The sequence below is a fragment of the Cryptotermes secundus genome, unplaced genomic scaffold, assembly GCF_002891405.2.
Source record: "Cryptotermes secundus unplaced genomic scaffold, Csec_1.0 scaffold303, whole genome shotgun sequence".
NCBI lineage: Eukaryota > Metazoa > Arthropoda > Insecta > Blattodea > Kalotermitidae > Cryptotermes > Cryptotermes secundus.
Genome location: NW_019726229.1, coordinates 2,801,023 through 2,824,780, shown reverse-complemented (window position 1 = coordinate 2,824,780; position 23,758 = coordinate 2,801,023). Strand labels below are relative to the sequence as shown.

Here is a 23,758-nt window from a genome sequence, read left to right as displayed (position 1 = left end):
GAGTACCAAGAATCTTCCTGGGTATTAAAAGGCGGCCGGCGCGTAAGGCTGGAAACCTCACAGCTCTCTGTGTGCCGGTTGTGAGCCTTGACGTCTCACAACAGTACTGGCCTCCACGGTCTGTTACAGGGATACCCTTTTTTTTATTCGTTTTAAAAATTTAACATTACATGTTTCGACCAATGTGATCATCATCATTTGTTAAAAGTATTGGGCGAAGAAACTGCTGCCTTTTGTTTTGTTATTTATGTTGCTGATGTATAATTCCCCTCGATGCGCATGCATGTTCGACTTCTTTGATTGTGTTCTCTCATGTTGTATGTTGTGCTGCGTGTCTTGTTTTCGAATGCGTAAGTGAAAAATGCAACAGGATGCTACAATATAATATCATATACGAGTATCTCTTTAGCATAGCTCACTGAAAAATCCTTCTGCAGCTTTCCCCCTCCCCACTCAATGTACGGTGAGGCATCTTGGATTTTGAAAACTATTGTCACAGTAATCATTTCATCTGCAGTGTCTGACAACAGTAGAATGTGTTTTCTATGGAACTCTGCAGACTCACAGATGGCGTGAAATCTGATGTGTTACTGTTAGTCACACAGATTTGACTTTTTTTCCCCCTCAAAACCCAAGGAAATATTTGCAACTTTCCTTTTACTTGCATCTGTTGTTTCGTCAATGAATGCATATTTTCTTTCCCGCATAATATTCAAATTTGGTTCAGTGTTTCTTCACGGCATCTAGGTAGATAGTTTTTTTCCCCCCTTAAAGTTAAGGATCTTTCGGAGTATACTTCAGAAGGAAATACCTGTGTACGAGATTATTTGCTTTACAAAGTGGCATTTATGCGTGCTAAGATGCTTTGCGCAGATCGCAGAAGTGGAAAATTTGGAAGGACCTGAAGACGAACTTGTGTATTTTTGAACTCTGCAGTAGTTGGAGGTGATTTACTTACATGAAAAACGTGAAAGTATGTGTTTTTATGAGACCTAATACTGTGTGTAAGCAATAATCGTAGTAGCTTGAACGTTAAGTAGATTTTCGTGAGCTTATACAGCGGCAAAAATATTTTTATGGAGAAATACGTTACGCAGCTATAACTAATGAAACTTAGAGCTGGGAATATGAAATTTGTGAAGATAGACCCGATACGAACTTGGAATTGTTTATGAAATATGATTCATATCTCAGCAGTTAGAAACTCAACAGCAGCAGCAGCAGCAGCAGCAACAACAACAACAACAACAACAACAAACAACGGAGCAGTGGTTATAGAACTGGAAGTCTATGGAATAGAAGAATAGGCTTCCTGAATTTTGTTTGGAATTCCATATTTGACAATAAGACACTGCGCCAGTAAAGTACGTAATTTGTCCGCAAAACAGACTGCACACGGGCGACTTTTTGCGCAGAACTGTTACTGGTGTAGTCATATGATCCAACACGCTTCAACTTACCAGTATTGTAATTCCTGTACAGAAACTTGATTCGGTTATCTGTCAGACCTCGTATAAACCAGGTAAAAAGGTTCTGTTTTCTTGTATTTTGTTCCTCGGGTTAAGCATGTCTAAAGTCTATAGTTAAGCAAAGGTTCGCATTTTGTAATCTCTCTGTTATTGAATGCGCTACAGGTGGAGGCGATGGTAGCTCCAATGTGACTTCATCGGCTATATGAAGATCCAACATGTCGAGCCAGGCCAACGACAGCTCGGGTTCTGGTGAGTCCTTGTTTTTGCATACTTATTAGATGTACTAACCTGACTTTGTTCTACGCCGATCGGTCCAGGCACTTATAATTAATTAATTTGATTGTTAAACTTGTATTTATACTTATTTATGGACATACATGACTTCTACACTTCGATGCTAATTAAACTTTATTGGAAATATGTAATACGGTGATTTTGCGAAATACTATAATATTTTCTTTGGGCCAGAGTGACTGGAACTGTAACGTTAACTACCAGTAATTAGTCTTTCTGAGCGAGGTTACGAATCGCCACGCCTGCAAGGTTCAGACGCTTTCATGTGTGGAATTTGCGTTAAAATGTCTACAAATGAGATATGAATAAGAATAATTGAGATGTAGATGCTTCGTTTGAAATTTCAAGTTATTTACGAGTAATGTATCGCGATTATATGAACTTAGAATTTTGAAGTTTACTCTCCAAACCGAAATACTTCTCGTCANTTACTTAATGACAGCTCTGGAATTGTGACAAAAAAAAACTCACAATTTCCGATAATTACAAAGGTTTTTAAAATCTTGATTGTTATTCGTAAAGGAACCGCTAATTTAAGAGAAAGAAAGATGGTGTTCTTGCCGTACAGACGCCAGTCATGTCGAAAGCTGTTTTATTCAAATAAAACTTATAAAAAGTAAAATATGTGTAAGGAATGTAAGTATCAACAACACAATACACGTATGATAGCACAGTAACACTCTTATTAAAAGTCAAAATGCATAGTTTCCAAATTTTAAGAATTCTTTCAAAAGGAAATTGATCGAAAAATGTGTAAAATTAAACAGAAATTCAGAAAAGCGAATGCATCCCTGTTTATTAAAAATCACTATTTAAAATAACACTCAGATCACACGCTCTGAATCCAGGCGTCATTCCTATGAGACTCGAACTAGTGATCTCCACAGTCCATACAATATGTCTTGTTTTCCTTTCTCAGTTTTGGTCATTAATTCTTTCATGTATGGTTTTAGTCTTTTTTCGTGACTTACCCGTAAAGCGATCTCGCGGACATAGTGACCTATTGACGTCGAGCAAGCGACTGGCGTCTTTTTAGGGATTTTAGACATTTTGTGACTGTGAATCCGGGTGGTGTTTGATGGTTCCCGTTGACGATGCAGTGTTACGGACGCTCTGAAAGAGCTGGCTACAAAGGCCGTTTCTGATAGGACATCTGGACTAAACAGGTAAATACCCAAAGTTTTGAATCCAGTGCTGACACTTGGGCGGTAGTCTTCATTCAAGTTTCGGCTAATTATGAAGTGTCCTTCGACGTGTAACTTGCATTCTGAATGCAGCAGTTAAATACTTCTACAGGAGACATGGCAAGTTTCGAAGTTTTTGTAGATCGTTGTACCCTGACACCTCTGCATGTTTTCTCCATGATCTGAAAATAATTGTCAGGTTTTCAAATCTAAATTCTGAAAGAATAAGTCAAGAAGACGGCTAAAGAATGATATGAAAAGAGCGATGAAATTGAGCCTACCTAGGAGGATATTAGTATGTAAGAGTGATTAAGTTCCCTCAAGTGAGTTAATGTTACTAATAGAGAACACCTTTGTTTTATTTTCAATTAAAAGTTGAAACGCAAAATAAAACTTGTGGTGTTATTAGCTTAATTGACAGTGGTTGTATTATACAAACTGCGATGTCATCACGGGACAGAAGTTAAAGAAATCAGACGAATAAGCTTTCTGATACCAGTGAGAACGATAATCGCAGTATCCAGTAATGTACAAGCGTTAATAGCATCAGGTGAGTAATGTGACATCGAGACAGTTATCCTACGACAGCGCGAATATCCAGACATTCAAAAATGGAGACAGCAAGTGACACACATAGCATGTCCACTGACTATCATTGTCACCTCGAAACCTTCGAGAACTGTCTCAGTATACTGCCACAGTTCTACTCAGCAAACGCCAACGAACTCTGTTGCGCATTTTCACAGTTACTTACCGTTAAAATGTATGGCGTTATCCGTGTGGCGGTATTTTCGCCCTCTACCCTACGTGAACCGAACGGATATGCTTATTACGCGTTGGTCAATTAGATTATTATAAAGGAAAAACTTCGTGTCGAACTCAGGAATTGTGCAGACGTGTTTGTTATACACTCCGAATTTCTAAATTATAGATTAAATTTCGAAGTTTGAAGATTTAAATTTGCGCTAAATTAACGTGTTACTAAAATTTATTTCAAGTAACTGAACTTAAACCAGCATATTATTTCACTGAAATTGACCAAATGTGTGAATGTTCAGAATACGTGGTATACTTTAGAAGTGACCGACAGGTAAGAGGTGTCATTTTTAATTGTAATTGTAGAGAAACTGTGAGTAATTAAAGTTAATTAAACAGAAACCGTGAATTGTACTTAATTAGTTACTTTTATGTGAATTTTAACATTAACATCCCGGAAGCCGTATGCACTTCGACTTGGCTGGATTCCAAAATTACACTTCAGCTACCTTTTGAAATTGTCAGCATATACTTCACTGTGCCCAACGTGAATAATTAACCAAGAAAATTAATAATTTCGTGTCATTACTATCCCTTCGAAGTATTGTGATGTGTAAGGAGAGACGTTATCATTCGGTCTCGCCAATTACACTGAAGGTGAGATGCATGAAGGACCTGTGTCATGTTTGTTCCCGTCTTTAGTGAGTGACATCACTGGCTTTCTCATTGCTCAGTAATACGGCCCAATTAGCGTGCTAGGATCTGATGCGTATAACTGAAGAGGCTGTAGACTAGTCTGTACGATATAAGGCCTTATTCGACAATTTTCTGACATTTCAAAGTAACCTAAGGTTGTTAGCTGTCCTCGAATGAGGAGTCACTATGTTCGCTGCTATCTACATACGTGGGGGTTGTCCTTGTACAGCATTCCCAAATGTTCTTCAGTGATTTTGCTGCTCTGCGGAGTAATTTGTCGTCATTCTAGGACAGTGTGTTGCAAGTTCTGTTTGCTTGCGGAACACATTGTATAGAAGATAAGAAAGACAGTTTTTGTACTGCATAAAAATGAAAGGGGGCAAATTTTACAGATCCTGGAATATGTCTGTGATTTATGGGAGTAGTTCGTTTTACAGATTTTCATATTCATTACTGCATGCATCACATTTCGTCTTTTACGTTTTTGTGGCAATGCAATATGCAAAGCAGTGCTTCACCAATACGAGGGTTCTCGATATTACGCAAGGATGTTCGTTGGGTCTTAATGCATCTTATTCAGCTTCCTAATCTTGCACTGGAGCTCCTCTTGAATAAATAAATAATAGAAATGTGTACACGGTTGAAATTCCTCTTCTGCCACTGCAGATATCAAGTCGTGGAGCAGTTAGTGGCCCAGGGAAATTAAATTAAAAGCCTAAAATTTTTATTTCGTGTAATTTGACCTAATTTCGGTGTCTGTCAGCGTGACCACGCTAAAGTAATGAGAAATCACACGGCAAAAGTCACGTTGTTTTAGGGTTTTGTGTGTGTGAGTGTGTGTGATGCACGCATGAAATTTATTGATATGATTCTTCATAATTCGTCATGCTTTTCATTTCTTTGTAGAGCCTAATTTGAATACACATTGCAGTTCATAGACACATTTAACAGATTAACATTCTAGGAACGAGTAATAAGTGACAGGCGTAACAGAATAAAATTAAAATTACTATTCTGAAAAAGGCACAATGCCTAACAAATACTATGAAGTATGAAAAATTGCAGTCAGCAGCAGCTTAAAAAGAAGCAGCGGTTCAGGCCGATGGGACGATAAAACAGGGCTGAAAAAGTTCGCTGCACTTAGTGGAATGTGATTGGGGTGTTTAAATTCAAAATGTGGTTGCTACACACCGGTTGAGAAACATGACATTGATGAGAAACGTTGTGGCACAGCTTTTAGTCAAGCCCCGTGCAAATATCACGTCCCTGCATGCCTTGGCGTCGTCACCAGTATCTGATATTTTTATATCGCGTCATGTTTTGTTCTGCCCTGTCTTGCTAGAGTACACCTAAAAGTCGTCTAATGATATGGACGTATTTCATTTGCTTGTTTTGTATATTTAATTCAGCTTTGATACGTAACTCCACACGTTACACGATGACATGTGTTAGGATGATCCGAATTTAAAATGGCGGGAGGGATGTACAGAGAAACGGTCATGGTCTGTTTTAAGGTGTATATACTATCCAGGAATCGAAGGCAAACGTTCAATCCAGAATTTACCGAATACCAAGCAGATGTCCCAACAGTTACACTGCCACGTTCATTTTGCGACTTGAATTAAGCCACAAACCCGTTCATTACTCCGCAGATAATTGTGTAAGCATGCTTATTAGAAGGTCCGAGGTACATCATTCGGTACCGAGATGCAGAAATGGGTTTCGATTCCCAGGACGGCAAGATATTCTCTGTTCTTCACGGCGTCCAGAACGGCCCAGCGGCTCTCCTAACCACATATTCAGTAAAGAAGGGGGGGGGGGTCTTTCCGCGGGGGTAAAGCTGCCTAGGCGTGAAGCCGACCATTCACCTCTATCGGGTGCCGATGTTAAAACTGCAAAGAGATGAATCTCCGTTCCCCCCATCCGTTATCATAGGAACCTACCTTTGGGACACATGGAAGGCGTTTACGAGTACAAAGGTACAAGTATTTACCTTGAAAGGTGCTTGTCTCTGTTCACATAACATATACAGATTTTCTGCTCTGTTACTGTTACTGTGCTCATCTGCCCGTCTTTTTGCACTTTCTTCTTACGTAGCCGGTCTAGTATGATCAAAATACTACAGGATGAATCGTATAGCACCGGCCCGATGAATTTGCTAATAATTCCGCAGGTAATGCATATTCATTCATTCATCAGTAATCTGTCAGGTCCACAGTCTCTTCCAAAACAGTTCCTCCACTTAATGCGATGCAGAGCTTTCTCCTTCAAATAAAAATATCCTCTTCTGTCCCCAAGGTCATCCAGCATCTTCTTACGTCTTTTTCCTCGTCTTCTGGTCACTTGTATCCGCCCCTCTCTCGCATACATGGTATCTCTGATTTTGGAAAGAGTTTGGTAGTTTTTCCATTTGCTTTCCACAGTAATGCATATAACCGCTCACAATTACGACATAATAATCCGTGGGCCGTGCTGAGTCGAATGGTGTGCGCATGATCCGGCAAGTGGCAGCCCTTATGCTGCAAGGTCAAGGACAATGCCGAAACGTGTCTGCAGTGGGCAGGCGACAGTCATGGAGTTCACTGTTGAGCAGCGAGTGTTTATAGTGCCTACTTGAAAACGGCGGACACTTTCAGCACCTGCTCTGATCACGGCACACAATCCAAGATAAGACATGTGTAAAGTACTTTAATATCTGTATGGTATATTTTATATTACACCTCATTTCGTCGGGCCGGTTCTATATGAATCACCCTGTATAAAGTTATACTTTCCCATGTAGGTAGTAGGCCTATTCTGGAGACTGGCGGACTCTGACAGCACATATGAATACAAGAAACTGATTTTTGGAATGCAGTCTGTCTGTGTAGGCCTATGTTGTGTATGTATATGCGCCTTGCAAGTGTCTGGACTTTTGGAAGGATTTTATTCATTTTCGATATATAAAGAGTTCATGATAATTCGGTGCCCAACAATTATGATCATGGGGCCCCAAACGATAAACGACTGTGCTGGCGAATGCCAGCATACAATGACCAGACCAGACCAGGCCAGTTCGGAACCCTGTGAATATGAACATTCTAGTTTCGAAAATATGAGCCTTTTATGCTCCCTCACGAACCCAAAAATTGCAAGTTTAGCGACATGGCTCTTATGATTTTGATTACATTTCAGTAGTCTACGGAAATCATCTCCTTAAATAGAGCCGTGGTGGCATCTTCAAGAAGATAACGGCACATCCTCTAGCGGCCCAGATGCGAATTGTCGATTTTCTCGTTATGGCCTGAACGATAGGACGGGTTTTATTCGTGTTTGGTATTTAAAAGTTTATCAGTCACTGGCCGGTACTCTTTGAATATGGACAGTCTGGTTCCAAAAATAAGGGCTCTTTAAGTGGTCCCCCCCCCCCAAAATGCTGATTTTCTAAAAAATGAATAATGAATTCGAAAGGATGCGCAAAGGAGTGTCCATGGCCTAATTTAGGGAACCGGAATTTACATGGAGCGTCAAAGAAACCCGAGGATAGTCGGTTCCCCGCCGAAATTCGACTCGGGCACTTACCTGATTCAAGGCTGAAGCTTTTTCTGATTGAAGCAATTTGCTTTGTGATTTGCTGTTGATTTATTTTTATGCCAAGAAGTAACTGTAATATTTTCTTGAATTGACGTGGTTTTCAACGCGTAGTGTTTTAACTGTGTTGTTTGCAGGCATGACGAGCTGTAACGTACTGAGAAACAGAATAAGTTATTAAGGATTCGAAACTTTCACGGCGACGAAAGTTAATGAAATATTCTCGGGCTGTTAGTCATGTCAGCTGGTCAAAGATGACCGACGTTTCAGAGACCATCACTGTCCTCATCATCAGGATTCCTTACTCTTTATAGGTTAATCTCTATGGTTAGTTTTATCGATCATGTCTGTATCAAAGCACGTCCCCATATAGCGTCTTAGGTCAATAGGGGGCAGAATATCCACACTGTCCTGTGAGGCAGTCCTCACGAACTCACTTCATAGTTTATTGATAACCTTTTTTCTTTCACTAATTCTTCAACCAGCTGCCCAGATTCATTCATCGTCCTGTAATCGATGCTGTATAATATCAATACTGGCAACTCATTAAATGACCAAGTAAAACAGTCAACGTGCGAAGTACTCTCTCCAGTTAATTTTCCGTTTGAAGTCACGTCTGGGCACATTCTTTATTGCAGTAAAGTGTTAATTGTTGTTGGAAATACATGTACACTTAAACTCGGAGGCTAGGGTAAATACAACTCACGGAAACGAACTGGAACAAGTTACGTTTTTAAGAAATTATTAGTTAGAACAATGGCAAGAGTAAAAGTAAAATAAAGTAAAGTAAAGCTATCCCTGTAACAGGTCGTTAAGGCCCATAGGGTTGTGAGATGTTGAAGTTCCAACCTTTTCTAGACAATCGGCTCATAGATGGCGGTAAGGTTGTCAGTCCTACGCGCCGGCCGCCCTTTACCCCCAAGAACATTCCAAGATTATTCCTGGTACTCATTTATGTTAAGAGGCTTAGTCGACCCCAGGGCCATATTGGGGCTGGAAGGATTAGGTCAATTGAACCCGCGACCTTCCGGCTTGTAGCATTGTGCCTCAACCAACTACGCTACCGTCTGCGAGTAATTTGGAATTTTTATTGATGTGATAGGGCGATTCTGTAACTCTTGTACCGTGTCACTGGCTCAGATATTACAAATAACCCACACATTTCAGTAAATGATCTTTTTTTCAGAGTATAAAAGAGGAACTCGACTGCGAAGATAAGCATTCTGGGAAAGCTGGAACTCGTGAAAAAGAAATTTGAAGAAACTTTTTCGAAAGAAGAATAGTTATGGAACGCGGATTTGATGAACTTACGCTTCGAGGACGTCTTGAAGTTGTTAATGATGTTACGTTGTTAGGCAGTAATACACCGAGTATCACGGAGACGTGCGAAGTAGACACAGGAGAACTTCACAAAGGTGAAGAAGTTTTATTGAGTAACTGTGCAAAGAAAAGGAGAATTATGCTATGAATTTACAGAAAGAAACAACATGCTGCCAAAATGTCGCTAAAGAATAGGGCGTATCAGTTTTTTGAAGAAACTATCTCACTTTCAGATCTCTGCAACAGCCAAGTCCTGGTAGAGTGATGGGATTCAGCGGAGTTTAAGGCAACAGTTTCTTTTAAAATTTGACCGAGTTCCAAAAAATACAAAATCCTCAGAGCTTCGTTATCAAAGTGGATGAAATTGGCTTGTCAACAGTTTCAGACAAGATTCATAAAATTGTAACTACATAAGAAAGGAAATTTGTTGGAAATGCAGCATCTGGAGAGACAGGTGAAAACATCGTTAGTGTGCCGTGAATGAGCTAGCCCAATGACTGTCTGAGGTGTTAATGGATTTCGGGTGTCATTAGAAATATTTTCTCAGTTCCTGAAAGATCCGGGCCAATGAAACGAAAGGAGCGAAGATGCAAAACACAAAATATGGTCTTCATACAGCAGCTGAAGTTCGAAAGGAAAGAAAACGAAAAGGAAAAGACAGAAGTAAGATTGAATCAAAATAGAAAACAAAAAAATGACGGACGTCGTTATCCATAAGTAGTCTGTGGTTGTGATGTTGAAATTTATCAAAGATTGACCCGGCGAAAATTGGATTGTGTGAGCGTTACGTGCATTGCGGTGGAATTGAGTTCCTCCGTGACTTGAACAGTTGAATACGTATTTATTTTCTTAATTTTATTCAATTTATTAAGATATTTCTGTGGTTTATTTTTAAATGTTCATCATTCGTTACCTGTAAAAATTAATTTCTGAAAGCTTCATTGGCGAATGAGCGTGTTGTCATGTAACAGATGAGTTCATTTGAACAATACTACACTTCCGGTATTTGCCTCACACAGTTTGGACCCTTTGCCTCTGTAACAGGGCAAGAAACCGACCGACTCTGTGGTGTAGTGGTCAGAGTTCCTGGCTGCAGATTCAGAGGTCCCAGGTTCGATTCCCGGCGCTACTAGATTTTCTGAAAAGTAGTGGGTATGGAACAAGTTCTACTCAGCCTCTTGACGATAATTGAGTTGTTTGAAGGTAAAACGGCTACGGTCTATAAAACCGACATTAACGGCCGTGGGGATTTGTTGCGCTGACTACGTGACACCCTCTATCCTCTAAAGTTGGCACTAACTTCGCCGACAAGCGGCGGTCGCTCGGTCGGTATAGTTCGCTTGCGGACTCAAGCCACGGATTTTTTTTGTTTGTAATAGGGCAAAAATCCAGTTTGAAGACTATAGTTGACATTAATTCACACTAAATCTTGTGTTAATGATTGAATAAGTAGGCATTCAGATGTCATATGTATTTGATTTTCCTCTAGTTAGTTAGTTAGTTATTTAGAGAGAGTGGGTTTCCCAATGCACCGCGACCAGTTTGATCTATTCTGCTTCCCTCTATGATATTCTACCAGTCTCTTTACCCTACCAATAAATGGTGCGTACCATTAGTCCCGCCGAGTAAGCGAGTTCGACCGCTTGCTTAGCGGTGTCTATAATGCTTCCCCCATCTATCAGAGGCCTTAGAGGCTATTGTTGGGCGGGAAACGTCCTGGAATTTGGCTCAGTGATCCCCTTTGGGGATATGAGGTTCTTTTACGTGCCGTAAAGTTACGACACGGGACACACAGCTTAAAGTCCCTCCCGGAGGACTTGTTCCCTGAATTTTTCCGCCCTTAAAAATTCGACGACCTCCGCCGGGTATTTGAACCCGCGTACTACGAGTCATGAGGTGGGAACGTTACCTCTAGACTACGGAGGCCGCTTTGATTTTCCTCTAACTAGCATGCGAGAAAAGTCACGTCAAACCGCAAGTAGAGGCCTTTTCCCCATTCTGCTGCATAATATCGCCTGGAACGGCAGAGCTGAGGCGACAACACTACGTAATCTGACTAGGAGGCAGAGTGGTCGACTTCACCTGCAGAAAATTATTGGATTGGCCTTAGAGCCGTTCTGGGGATGAGATTCCTCCATCGATGTGGACACTCCATGCGTTCACTGACAGCTGCCAAGGCTGACAGTCTTACTCTCGTTCCACTACCTGTTTTCTTTCCGTGGGCTATTTAAGCACACCTTTTTATTATGAACACTATATAAAATATGTGGATATGATAATAGGCGAATGATGAATTGGAAAGGATTTGGAAGGAAGTTGTCCTGGCCTAATTATATACTGTCCCGGATTTTGTCTGGAGAGACAGGTTAACCACGAAAAATCTTCGGTAGAAGGAATTTTATGTACGTATATATATAAAAGTGCAGACCTACAGGTCGAAGTGGGTGGAAGCTTCATTTATTATTTGTCTAGAATCAGTGTTCTGTAATTTTTGCGTGTGTTTCGGGAGCCATTGTTGGTTGTTCGGTGGTCTTTGCGTGTGTTCGGAGGACCATTGTTAATTGTTGAATATACAAGTTAGGACATGTGAGCCTAGCGTCACGGCCCTATCTCGAAAATATTAAGACTTAGTGAAGTGTTGGGCATAAAATATTTATTTTTTTCTTTAGAACTTTCTTTCGAAAACATTTTTATTCCTACCAGTATTTAACGAGCTATGTTCAAGATAAGCACAAGTCGTCATGTAAAAGTGTTCGCATTTTTTGCGATATTGTCAACAGTGGGCATGTGCCGAAAAATGTTAGCAAAACTCCACAATATGGTATTTCATAAAAGTCGGTTAATCTGTTTGCGAGGTTGGTTTTTTCCCCCCTTCCCTCTTTGCGCGCTGGTAGACGTACGGACAGAGTGATGTTAATAGGAGCTCTGCAGGTTTGTGAGCGCGTGAAACACGTCATGATAAGTTCTGCACGCAGTCTCATTTCACTATCTCAAAATAGATAAGAATAAATATGTAAAGGAACAACTGGTACAAACATATACCGGAACCGGTTGAAACAAGTCAGAATAATCAAGTCACTCTACCCTGGAACCAGCAAATTATGTTAGGACCGTATCGTGCAGGCGTCATGATATGACGCCCGGACGTAGTTAACAGACGGATATATTGATTGAAATTTCTTGACTAACCGATAAAATATAGGGCTGCTGAAGAAGTAGCAAAAAAAATTTAAAACAAAGATTTATTGTGTAATCACGGCGGTGACGTTCCTGAGGAACGTCGGTTAAAACCACATATACACGGTGCCAAATCCCATAAGACTGCTTTCTTCATAGTCACCGCCGTGAAAGCCTCAAATCTTACATGGTAGTATTATGTTAATGAAGACAGTGATGAAAGGTGACGATGATGATGACGGTTTTGATTATATATATTCATTCATCAGTAATCTGTCAGACGACAGGTCCACAGTCTCTTCCAAAACAGTTCCTCCACTTAATGCAATCTCAAGCTTTCTCCTTCAAATGAGAATATCCTCTTCTGTCCCCAAGGTCATCCAGCATCTTCTTACGTCTTCTTCCTCGTCTTCTGGTCACTTCTGTCCCCGGTTTGTTTTGTCTCCAGAGAAAACATGTCGCATACATGGTATCTCTGTTTATATATACTCGTATATAAAATAGCTTCCCACGAAGGAAGTGTAGTTCGTATGCCTTAGGTGTGATAAGCCGAAAAATTATATTCTTAATTCTGGAAGCCGGCGTGCGAAACCCAATATCACACTAACACCCCCGTACGCCAAAATACTCAGGTGTGAAGCAGACAAGGCAACAGCTAAAATGGGGGAAATGACGTAAAGGTACACGAAGTATCCATGCTGCAGTGGGTGCCCTGTAGTAGGAACACGAAAATTAGAATAGCATGCCGTAGCTCATCCTCCGTCTGCTTAATTTCAAATGCATTTTCCATTGTGATGGTGTTAAAATTCGATTCCGTCCTCAGTTCAATTATTGGATTATTGACGAACTAACTCAACACCCCAAAGGCCAATTATAAAATAAGAGCGAAAGAACGAGACAAAAGAAACACAAGTAAAAGGCAGTTTGCATGTTTTAGACAATAATAACATTTCCGTTGGTGCAATCACGCCAAACTTTGCACAGTGAGAAAAAATACAAAATAATTACAATTTAATACGGTTTGTAATTTTAATAACTAAGAAATACCGTTACGAAATATTAAGAGAAACATTTTGGTTCGAAATACTTCGGCATCACTACAGACAACAGTAGCAGTTGAAGCGCATTTAGCCGAGAGACGAGTATTTCATGAAAAGCAGACATAGACATGGGAAAGTCTCTGATACACTGAGCAGGAGCTCGACGGCTTAAAGCTTCCCAAAGGAAAGAACAGAATTGTAAACGTGAATAAGGAACAGTGCATCAAGATGATAGCTGCCTCCTCCACTTTCGAAGGGTATGCAGTTTTGAGTACTCTAAAGCATAAGCATCACTATAATGTACATGGGAAAATAAACGATTAAAAGAAGCGTTATGAACTTCTGCTGGATTCATTCCAGTTTGTTGGCATCAGTAGAGGTAATAAAATTCCAAACAACAGAGGCGTATTCAAATATATGTCCAACTAGGGTAAAACATAATAAATATGCAGTGCAAGGGTGAGAAGGAGAATGTTACGCTGCGAACTAGACCAAACAACTTAATAGACCGATACAGTATATAGTTATGGAATCGAAGTTTATAATCCAGAAATACTTGTAGGTCTTCGATAGGGTTAGTACGGGTTATACAGGATTGTCAAGTTTATACTCGTAGATATAGGTAAGTGTGTTAGTTTTCCTTGAGAAGGGCACAACATTTAGTGTTTTCTGATCATCTGCCACTCCAAGGTTTGTATAACCAATTTGTTTTTAAACACAAATCTATACAGCCTTCACAGATCGCTCTTCGGACTAGGGAGATCTGCTCGTCATTGGCAACCCTGAACTGAGTAGCAGAATGGCGTCGTAAACGACGGATCGGAGGTGTGTCTTATCAAAAACTTTTCCTTGTGTGGCTATTCTTGTGTTGCTGTGGAGAGAATGTCGACGAGAGTTTCGTTTTCGTGTTGCACCTTCGAGAGGCGCTATCAAACGGATTTATAAACCGCATATATTCACAAGGGCAGAAGTTGTCTGTACAGCAGTAGATACAAAAATAAGAAATGCAAGGGACAGTCTGAGACGTTTTGGACAACAGATCGGAGCCACAGCCAGCACTGCGTGGAAAATATGTCGTGATGTCCTGTTGTATCCGTATAATATGATGCTGAGTCAATCATCGCCGGAAGATGGAATAACGGAAAGTTACACTTTCGCGAGGGAGTTCGGAGTGGTATTGCAAGACAGTCCTTGGTTATATTGGCAAGCAGAATGTCGGGTTTTAGGTCTCATTGAATCCAGGGTGTACCATTGCCAACCCACTGCATCCAGAGGTACTTTTAGTGCAACGAATTTCCCAAGTGTATAGAACGATCTGCGAAAGTTCAGTAACAAGGAAGTTATACAGATTTTTAAGTGTCAGGCAATAAAACAAAAGATGATTTATAGTCAGCGGTGTACCAACCTCGTCTAGAAACATTGTCATAATGTAGTAGATTGCAGTTCTTAGGGACTTTAATGGGACGGTAAATGATTTTATCAGTAAAGTATGCTTGCGTCACGTAAGCAACGACCCCGTACAGATCCTAGAGGATCACCGGAGGGTACTTCAAAAGGCGAGGAAAGAGTTCCAGAAACAACCTGAGATTGCCTGTTGGTTACATAATTGCGAAGCGACTTTACATAACCACCAGCTAGTCCAAATAATTCATTTCAATTCTTTATTATTTATGTGCCGAGTCAACAGTACAAGGCCAATTACAGACACAGCACAGTGTAGATATTGGTAATCACAATTAAGGACAAACAGCATAATAATAATATGTTATTATTATTTAGAATATTTCAAATCTTGAATGTTTCATATAATACCTTTCGTTGGGTTTTATTAGCAATGTGTTGTTATAGTCGTGTAGTTATTGTGACATAAACTGAACGTTGTAAATATAGATTTGTCAGGAATTTTATTTGCGGAATTCAAGACACAGTTCCAACCAGCTTTCCTTTTTATTTTTAATATTCGGAAGGCAAACGGCGTTAGTTTTATAACTTGCCCATACTCTTCTGTACAAGGAACTTGTAGACATGTACGACGGTTGTGCTTATATACTTGTAATTGATAATTTAATGTTACCAGTTTTCATATATTACGGTTTACAGTATCATCATGTATTTCAAGTTACCACCATGTTGTTTTTTTTTGTGATGGACGTTATCTGACTACAGTTTTGTCGCCTAAATCGTGCTTGCCTGTGTTAAAACAACGTTACTTGAAGTTGCTGTCAGCGTGATCGTCGTTGAGCGTTACGTAGTACCATTCGGATTACTAGAAGATTCGAAGTAGGGACGTTTGACACATTTTTTTATGCCTTCCCATTTCAGGAAATTGGGTGAAAGTTGCAATTAAACGCACAACAAAATGTTTCCGGAATACGGTGTAAAACTATGTGACAGTGTGTTTTTGTTTTGCCGTAACTTCTGTTCTCTACCAAAGCTGATACTCGTTCTTGAAGGTTAGTCTATCTATCTATCTATGACTGTACAGCCCTTATGGACCCTGGCCCCTTCTTCAGTTTCTTAATCTATACACAGTCGTTAGGACTCCTTGGACGGGGGATCAGCTCGTCGCAAGGCCGCTACCTACATACAGAACAACACAAACAGAGAATACACGCATACAGACATCCATGCCTTGAGTAAGATTCGAACCCACGATTCCAGCGTTCGAGCGGGCGAAGGTGGTTCATGCCTTAGACCACGCGGCCACTGTGATTGGCTTGAAGGTTAGTAATACATAAAAATTATTCCGAACTTCATTATACCGCATGGCACGTAAAAGAGACCTTCACCATTTGCTGAGAATATTACATAATATCTTCCAAGAAGTCTCCTATTTTAAACATCGATTTTACTTTCGTGCTTTTCCTGTTCAGAGTAGTCTTGTGTATAACTAAACTCATATGTCGCATTTCTTGTAACAGTTCCTCTTGAGTTCGACTCTATGTTCATGTAAAAGCTGTTTCCTCAGCGCTCTTGGTATATATTTAATTTGTGCATTTATTTTTTCCTACGTCAGAACACATCCTATTATGATTTATAAGGTATCACATCAGTGAAAACATTTGCATGAGTCCAAGACACAGATCGAAGGAAACAAGAGGCCTTTCATGTCAGTATTGATCAAGACGTCTACTCTGTTGCGCGTATTTCGAGAATAACTGTCCTTCCTTTCGCAGTACTTGTTTCTCCTCTTGTTTATCAATCGCAATGAAACGAACAAGGGAGTAATTATCAGACTCCCATGTTTGAAAGATTCGAATAATTCAGCTCTCAATAATGAGTGTTTATTTTTCGAGAATATTTCCTTACATATCCCTTTAGCATTATGCTGATTAGTTAATTATATGCCGGTACATACATACGCGATAGCGTAGTTGGTTGATGTACTATGCTACAAGCCTGAAGGTCGCGGGTTCGAATCCAGAAGAAGTGGATTTTTATTTATTTTTTTTCCCAGTTTACCTAATCTTTCATGCCGCACTATGGCCCTGGGGTCGACTCATCCTCTAACAGAAATGAATACCAGGAATATTCCTGGAGTGGGGGCGTAAAGGGCGGTCGGCACGCAAGGCTGACAACCTTATCGCCATCTATGAGCTGATTGTCTAGAAAATGTGGGAGCCTCAGCATCTCACAACCCTATGGGCCTCCATGCCCTGTTACAGGGATAAACTTACATTTTTACATACACTTACGGTTTAAAGGAGCGCGGTAGATAATCACAGCGAAGAGTAGGCTGCTTACTTCAGGGAACCGTTGCTTTTTGCTTCGGTAGTTCACCGACGTTTCGGTGGAACGTACTGCCACCTCTTTCGGTATCAAAGAGTGAGCCAAACAAGCAACCAGCAAGACGTAGTTCGAAGGCGGTTGCGAGCTTGTCTTACTCTTCGACCCCTCCGAAACGTCGGTGAACTTCTGCCGGAATACACGGGTCACATCATCATCTAGGAACACAGATTTGAAGTATAAGCCTGTAGGAAAAAGGAAACCTAATTTAGGATTTGTACGTACATTAAATTTGATTCAGTGTGACAGTTTCTGTAGAGAGAGAGAGAGAGAGAGAGCTGAATTTCTTCCGGGGTGGGGAGATGATACCGAACAAGATAAACAGCAGGAAACGAATGGTAGGACTGCAGGTCTAGGAGTTGTTAAATATAGAGGGGGACAATTGGCACAGGTTTTGGCAGGGAGTTTTAATAAGCAGAAGAACCAGGTAATATGACATATGGATGCAGTATTCTGCATTATGAGTATCTTTGGTTTACAGAAGCAGAAAACACAAGCCAGCAACCAAGAAGTAAATGTTCTAGTTTCAGCTACTGGATTTGTATCTACATATTGCTCTTTTATTTAACGGCACTTCTAGTCGCTTAGATTATATAGCGTCGAATGAAGTATGATTAATGAATAATTAATTTTAAATTATGTGAATGGAAGCAGCCGTAGCCTGCTATAAGTTACTAACTTGGCGTAGTCTTGGAAAAATTAGAGTAAATCATGAAAAACCTCAGTCGCCATAGCCGTTCTTCGAGCCGACATTTGAACCCAGTAGCTCACGAGTACGAAGCAAGAGTGCATCTGCTGGAAATGTTCAGTGGGATGGTTAAACTGTATTGTGACATGGACCCACTGCTAGGAAACTGCTTGATAAACACTTTCCCCGTAGATAGAGTTTTGGTGGACATCCCGGTGCTAGGTAATACGTACAACGATACGCGACGAGAATGAAAGGCGTTTTGTATATGTTGTCCGCACCATGCCCAGTGCTGGGTAAGGGGCCTATGAACACGCTTTCTGACACGTGACACCTGTTTTCCGTTAGGTCCAATCTGGGGCTATATAACGAGGAATTGCAGGTGAACATTGAGTCGTAGAACGGCAATGAGAGCTGTAGGAGTACAGAAGAGTACAAGGAGTGCAACAGTCGGAGTACTAGAACGGAGTTGTCGGTAGGAGTTAGCCACGGGAAATTAGTAGTTGAAAAACTAGAAGTCAGCCTCTGAAGACTTCGTGTGTGATTAGAAAGTTTAGTCACAGTGTGACTGTTTTAATTCCGTTACCAGGGTACGAATAGTGAAGATTGAGATTCCTAGTGCGAGTGTAACGGTGAGCTGTGAATTGTGTAAATCAGCGATAGCGCTCTGTTGCTTGTAAGTACGAGTTCATTGTGTAAGGTTTCAATAAATCCAATCATGCAGACCAGAACCCGTTATTATTAGTCACGGAACCTCGGACACGTGACAGTATTATCTTATATAATGCCAGTCATGAACAAATAGTTTTACAGCTGGACTGCCCTGTAAGATTAATGTGCTCTGTGTGGCAACAATAATTTTAGAAGCAGCACCTATGGAGTTCTAGACCTGGGAAGGCATGGCAGCGCTCCTAATGATAAATTGTGCCGAGCAATGAGAAATGTAGAAATAGCTTTGGAATTAATTATGTGAAGAAGTTTATACCTCTCATAGAAGATGAAATGAAAATTAAAACAAACAGAAGGGATAATGACCACGAGAAGTTTTCTTCAGAGAGACGTCCTGCCCCTAGCAATCAGTCTGTTCAATATCCGTCTGGAACAGGCGTTTAGCACATTGCATAGAACATGTTTTGATATGGATATGGAGGAGTGGGAGATCTGGTCAGACGTGAAATGTTCCATTCCATGATCTTTGACTGTACGTTTCATCCGGACATTCTGTATTTAACATTGCATAGCGACGTTATGTAGTTTCTTGTGTTTATTCTTTTTTTTTCTTTGAATACAGACTGCATTCACAAACAGGTTTCGTATTTTAAGGTTGTCTGGGCTCTATTCTGTTCGTGTAATAAGACTTCATGACAAATTAATAGAGGTCCATTATGAACTGAATGTTAATTTGAAGTTACATTCAGCAGACAGGAATTGGAAGTCAGCATATATATATATATATGTGTGTGTGTGTGTGTGTGTGTGTGTGTGTGTGTGAGTAAAGACACGAAATCCGTTAGCATCAGCTCTTGCTACCAAAAGCTAGAAAATCCTAAACACAGTATAAAGTAACTTGTATTCCCCAGTACGAAGTAAAAGTTACTGCTACTGTTGGCAAAAAAATGAACCCGAGTAGGATTTTGAGACCTAATACGAGATCTTTCTCTGTAAGAAGTAGTTCTTGCTCATTTTTTATTAGAAGAAATGTTCCATGATTATTGTGCATAGGCGTTCTTTGCAAAGTAAATAGAGGAACCCCTCATGTGGAGGACACGTTTGTCCGTCTGTGACGTAGCATCAGATCCTAAACCTTTTGACAGATTCTCAAAAAAATTCTACGTTGAAGACTTCAATTAAAATTTACTGCGTTAATCCAGTTTCAGATGCATTGGTCCATAACAAAGTCTGCTTTACGTAAAGTGATAAATTAACTTTTATATGTATCGTAAACAGTCGATATTTTTGTTAAATTCACTGTGTGAGATCTTTAGGGCCGGAATAGCTCAGTTGGTATAGCAACTGGTTACGGACTGGACGACCGAGGGGTCTGAGTTCGAGTCCCAGTAGAGTCAAGAATTTTCTCTTCTCCACGTTGTCCAGAGCGGCTCTGGGGCTCACCCAGCCTCCGGTCTAGTGGGTAACGGAGCTCTTTCCCTGGGGATAAAGCAGCTGGGGCGTGAAGCTTACCATTTACCTCCAACTAGTGTCGAGGTTAAGAAATCGTCGATCTGTACATCGGCACGCCCATGCGTCTTCATGGCGTATTGCTTAATTAGTTAAGAACGGACAACTTTATCTGAGATCTATGCATAACATTAGTCATCCATTTTGAGTTCCAGTCTATTTACCGACTATAAAGCCTCTTTTGCGCAGGGTCATAACTTTGTCATATGCTGTAAACTGTTTTTCAGATTTTAGTTAAATTCGATATGAGAGATCCTTGCGTAACGTTAATCGATGATTTTAATATTTAACAATATTGATCGAGTATAAAGCATACTTTGCATAACGGCATAAACTGACTTTTCACTTTCCATTGTAATTCCATCTTGTGCATTACCATTCTGCTGAAGTAGGAATTCACTTGTTTTACCCAGTACATATTGTATTTTGATGAAATGCCGTTTTTAAACTGACTGTAGATAAGCTTAATAAACTGCAAATAAGGTGTAGGATTTGAAGTTCTCACAGCGCTATATAGCGGGATATAGCGCTGTGTAGGATCTGGGGTTCTCACAGTGGTGGTTATGTAGAGTTCTGTCTTCTGGCATATAGCGCTATGTAGGATCTGGGGTTCTCACAGCGGTGGTTTTGAAGAGTTCTGTCTTCTGGGATATAGCGCTGTGTAGGATCTGAGGTTCTCACAGCGGTGGTTTTGAAGAGTTCTAGCTTGTGTGATATAGGGCCGTGTAGTCCGTTGAAAGTAAGGTCGGCTCCATCTTCAGGGTCGAAGAATACGCCAAGCAAGGTACGGCATGAATCAGGTAGCAGTCAGAGATCTGTATGCTACCAGCTTGACGCTGATTTCTTGTTTGGATGATTTCAACGGGTTACACTGCGCTGTATCCCAGAAGATAGAGCGCTTTGTAGGGGGTACACTATTCAATTTTGCTTCTCTTAGTCTGGTAGTACGGGGTACTTGGCGCAAGTTTTCTGAATCAGAATAATAATAATCGTAATTATTATTTTCCCGTCAGTTTTAACTTTTCAAAATGTTGAAAAAAGTTCTACTCACTAAAACCATCCCATAGAAAATAATACCCGAAGACAAAAATGAAATGCGATAAAGACCTCGACTTCATCTCTGTTTATATATTCTTGCATGAGTTATTGTGGCACGAAACAAACTCCGTGGCCTGTAGTCTGCAAGCGAATTATACCGACCGAGCGACCACCGCTTTTCGACGAAGTTAGTGCCAACTTTTGCGGATAGAGGGTGTCACGTGGTCAGCACAACGGATTCCCACGGTCGTTAATCTCGGTTTTCTAGACAGGAACCGCTGTTTACTTGAAATAGCTCCTCAGTTATCCTCATGAGGTTGACTGGACCCCGTTCTAGACCCACTACTTCTCAGAAAATCTGGTAACGCCGGGAATCGAACCCGGTACCTCTGGATGTGTAGGCATAAACTCTGGTAAAATAAATACATCCCGCGCCTAACGTTAGAAACACATTGGTTAGGTGATAACACATCTTCTGCACGTTTAATATGCAAAACTGTGCGGTTTGAATGAGGTAGATTTACTTTTTGTCAGACTGAATCTGCATGTAGATCAAATCTTGACAACGACTCTTGAGCTGAGCATGCAAAATGGGCTTAAAAACTAACCACATTTCTTCTTTTCTTCTTAGTATTCCAAATTTGGCACACTGACATCAAGTTTGCCACTGCAATTATAGTATCACCATGTTTCTGCATGTTTCATTCTGAAGGCTGTCACAACTATCACGACTAACAGTGAGATGATCTGATTCATTTAAATCTGTCACGTCGGCAAGCAGATAATGCAGAACTTCTTCGGTAACAGCCCTCACATCTCCAGTCTCAGTTACATCACTTACACATACATTACGTCAATAAATACTCATACTCCTTGCATGTTCGAAGGGCTGCGCAGTGTTGGCTAGATATAAGGGTTTAGAACCGGTCACAAACATTGTAACTGAATAAATGCTCATATATGTTTGGTTATTCAAGGACTGCCTGCTGTTGACGAGATATAAATATTTATAAACGGTCAGAAACAGTTCTAACTGCCGGAAGATATGACAAGAACTAGTTCATACTGAAAAGGACAGTAAACACTAGGTCTTCAAAATTACATTCGGGATTTTTCCCGCAGGTGCAGTAATTCCTAGTTCTTGCTAACGAGTACTAGTTTACTGTAACATGTATAAATTGAGTTTGATACACAGGGCTATTATAAATTATTTGAGTGGCAAAAAATTAATATATTTTCCAAACGGTTACAGATGCGAACATGAAACAACTTGAAAATAGCAAAGAAACTCATTAAGTTGCCGTTACAAACATTAATTGGAACGTATCAGCCGTGAGTGGCGCTCTGATCAGTATCAAAGGAAAATGGCGTCTCAAATGCGAAAGGCACAATGTTGCTTGTGACAGGACGAGCGGGAACCATTCTTTGGCCTCCTAGATCTCCGGACTTTACTCCTTTGCGACTTATACCAACGGGAATGCGTGGGAAACCGGGTATACCAACCTCCGATGCCGCAGTCCATTGGAGAGCGAATTCACAAGTCACAGGTCGATGGGTCAGTTGCGGTGCACGTGGGAGGAATTCGAATGTCGCGTTGACGTTTGCAGCGTAACTAATGGAGATCGTATCGAACACTTACAGATAAACTTTATGATTTTCCGTGTAGTTTTCAAGTTGTTTCATGCTTGTAACTGTAACCGTTTCGAGAATACACTGATTAGTGATTACATAATACCCTGTATGTTTGCGCTGAGGACGTCGTCAGTCTTTGTGCCTGACAGATTGTCTCAATCGTCAGAGTTCGTCGACTCTTCGTTCGATAACATGGTTACGTTTCGGAGGAACGTCGGTTAACACCACATATACACGGTGCCAAATCCCAGAAGACTGCTTTCTTCATAGTCACCGCCGTGAAAGCCTAAAATCCAACATGGTTACATGTTTTCTCTCTGAAACAGATAGGAAGAAATTTGGAAGTTGTGTAGCGAGAGACAGTACATTTAATTTTTTCTTGGGGAGGGGGGCTATTTTCCGGCTTTGATAGTTCCCTGGCAGTGACGTCGCTTCATTTTGGTGAAGGTACGTTGGAGAGCGGATGAAGCGCCGAGAAGTGAATAAGTGCACTTCATCAAAACTGGAAAAGAGGAGTTGAGCAGCGTCTTTATCGCATTCGATCTGAATTTCCATTGTAGCGTTTTGAATTCTGCTTTAGAGTAACATTTTGATTTACTATCGCTAGGAAATCATGGAGAAATGTTAAAGTCTTACTTACAGTTGTCATACAGAGTGGTAATCTTGCAGGCAGGGATAGTGGAAATATGCGCGTTTTCTCGCGCTCGTAGAAGATGCTGACTTCAGGGACAGTGTTGAAATAACGTAATACTGTAGCACGACTGATAGATATTCTTATGCTTTGAGCTGTATGTCCCCAAATTATTTTAATTCTAAGGACAGAGGCAGAGTGAAAGCGGGGGAAGGATTGACGAGAGGACTGACAAAAGCATTCGGAAAGGGATATGAAAGAAATGCGGGAAGGCTATGAAGATAAATTGAGATTTT

The 23,758-nt window shown here is 40.6% G+C and overlaps 1 protein-coding gene across 2 annotated transcripts in view; it reads left to right on the top strand.

Annotated features, from left to right (window-relative positions):
• The window catches only part of LOC111864014 (histone deacetylase 4), a 283,673-nt gene that overhangs the window by 9,245 nt on the left and 250,670 nt on the right, over window positions 1-23,758 (top strand). For both annotated transcript variants that reach the window (XM_033751288.1, XM_033751286.1), the window contains exon 2: window positions 1,635-1,721. In XM_033751288.1, coding sequence (XP_033607179.1) covers window positions 1,688-1,721 — 34 coding nt within the window. In that variant the 5' untranslated portion in view covers window positions 1,635-1,687. The remainder of the gene's footprint in view (window positions 1-1,634; window positions 1,722-23,758) is intronic.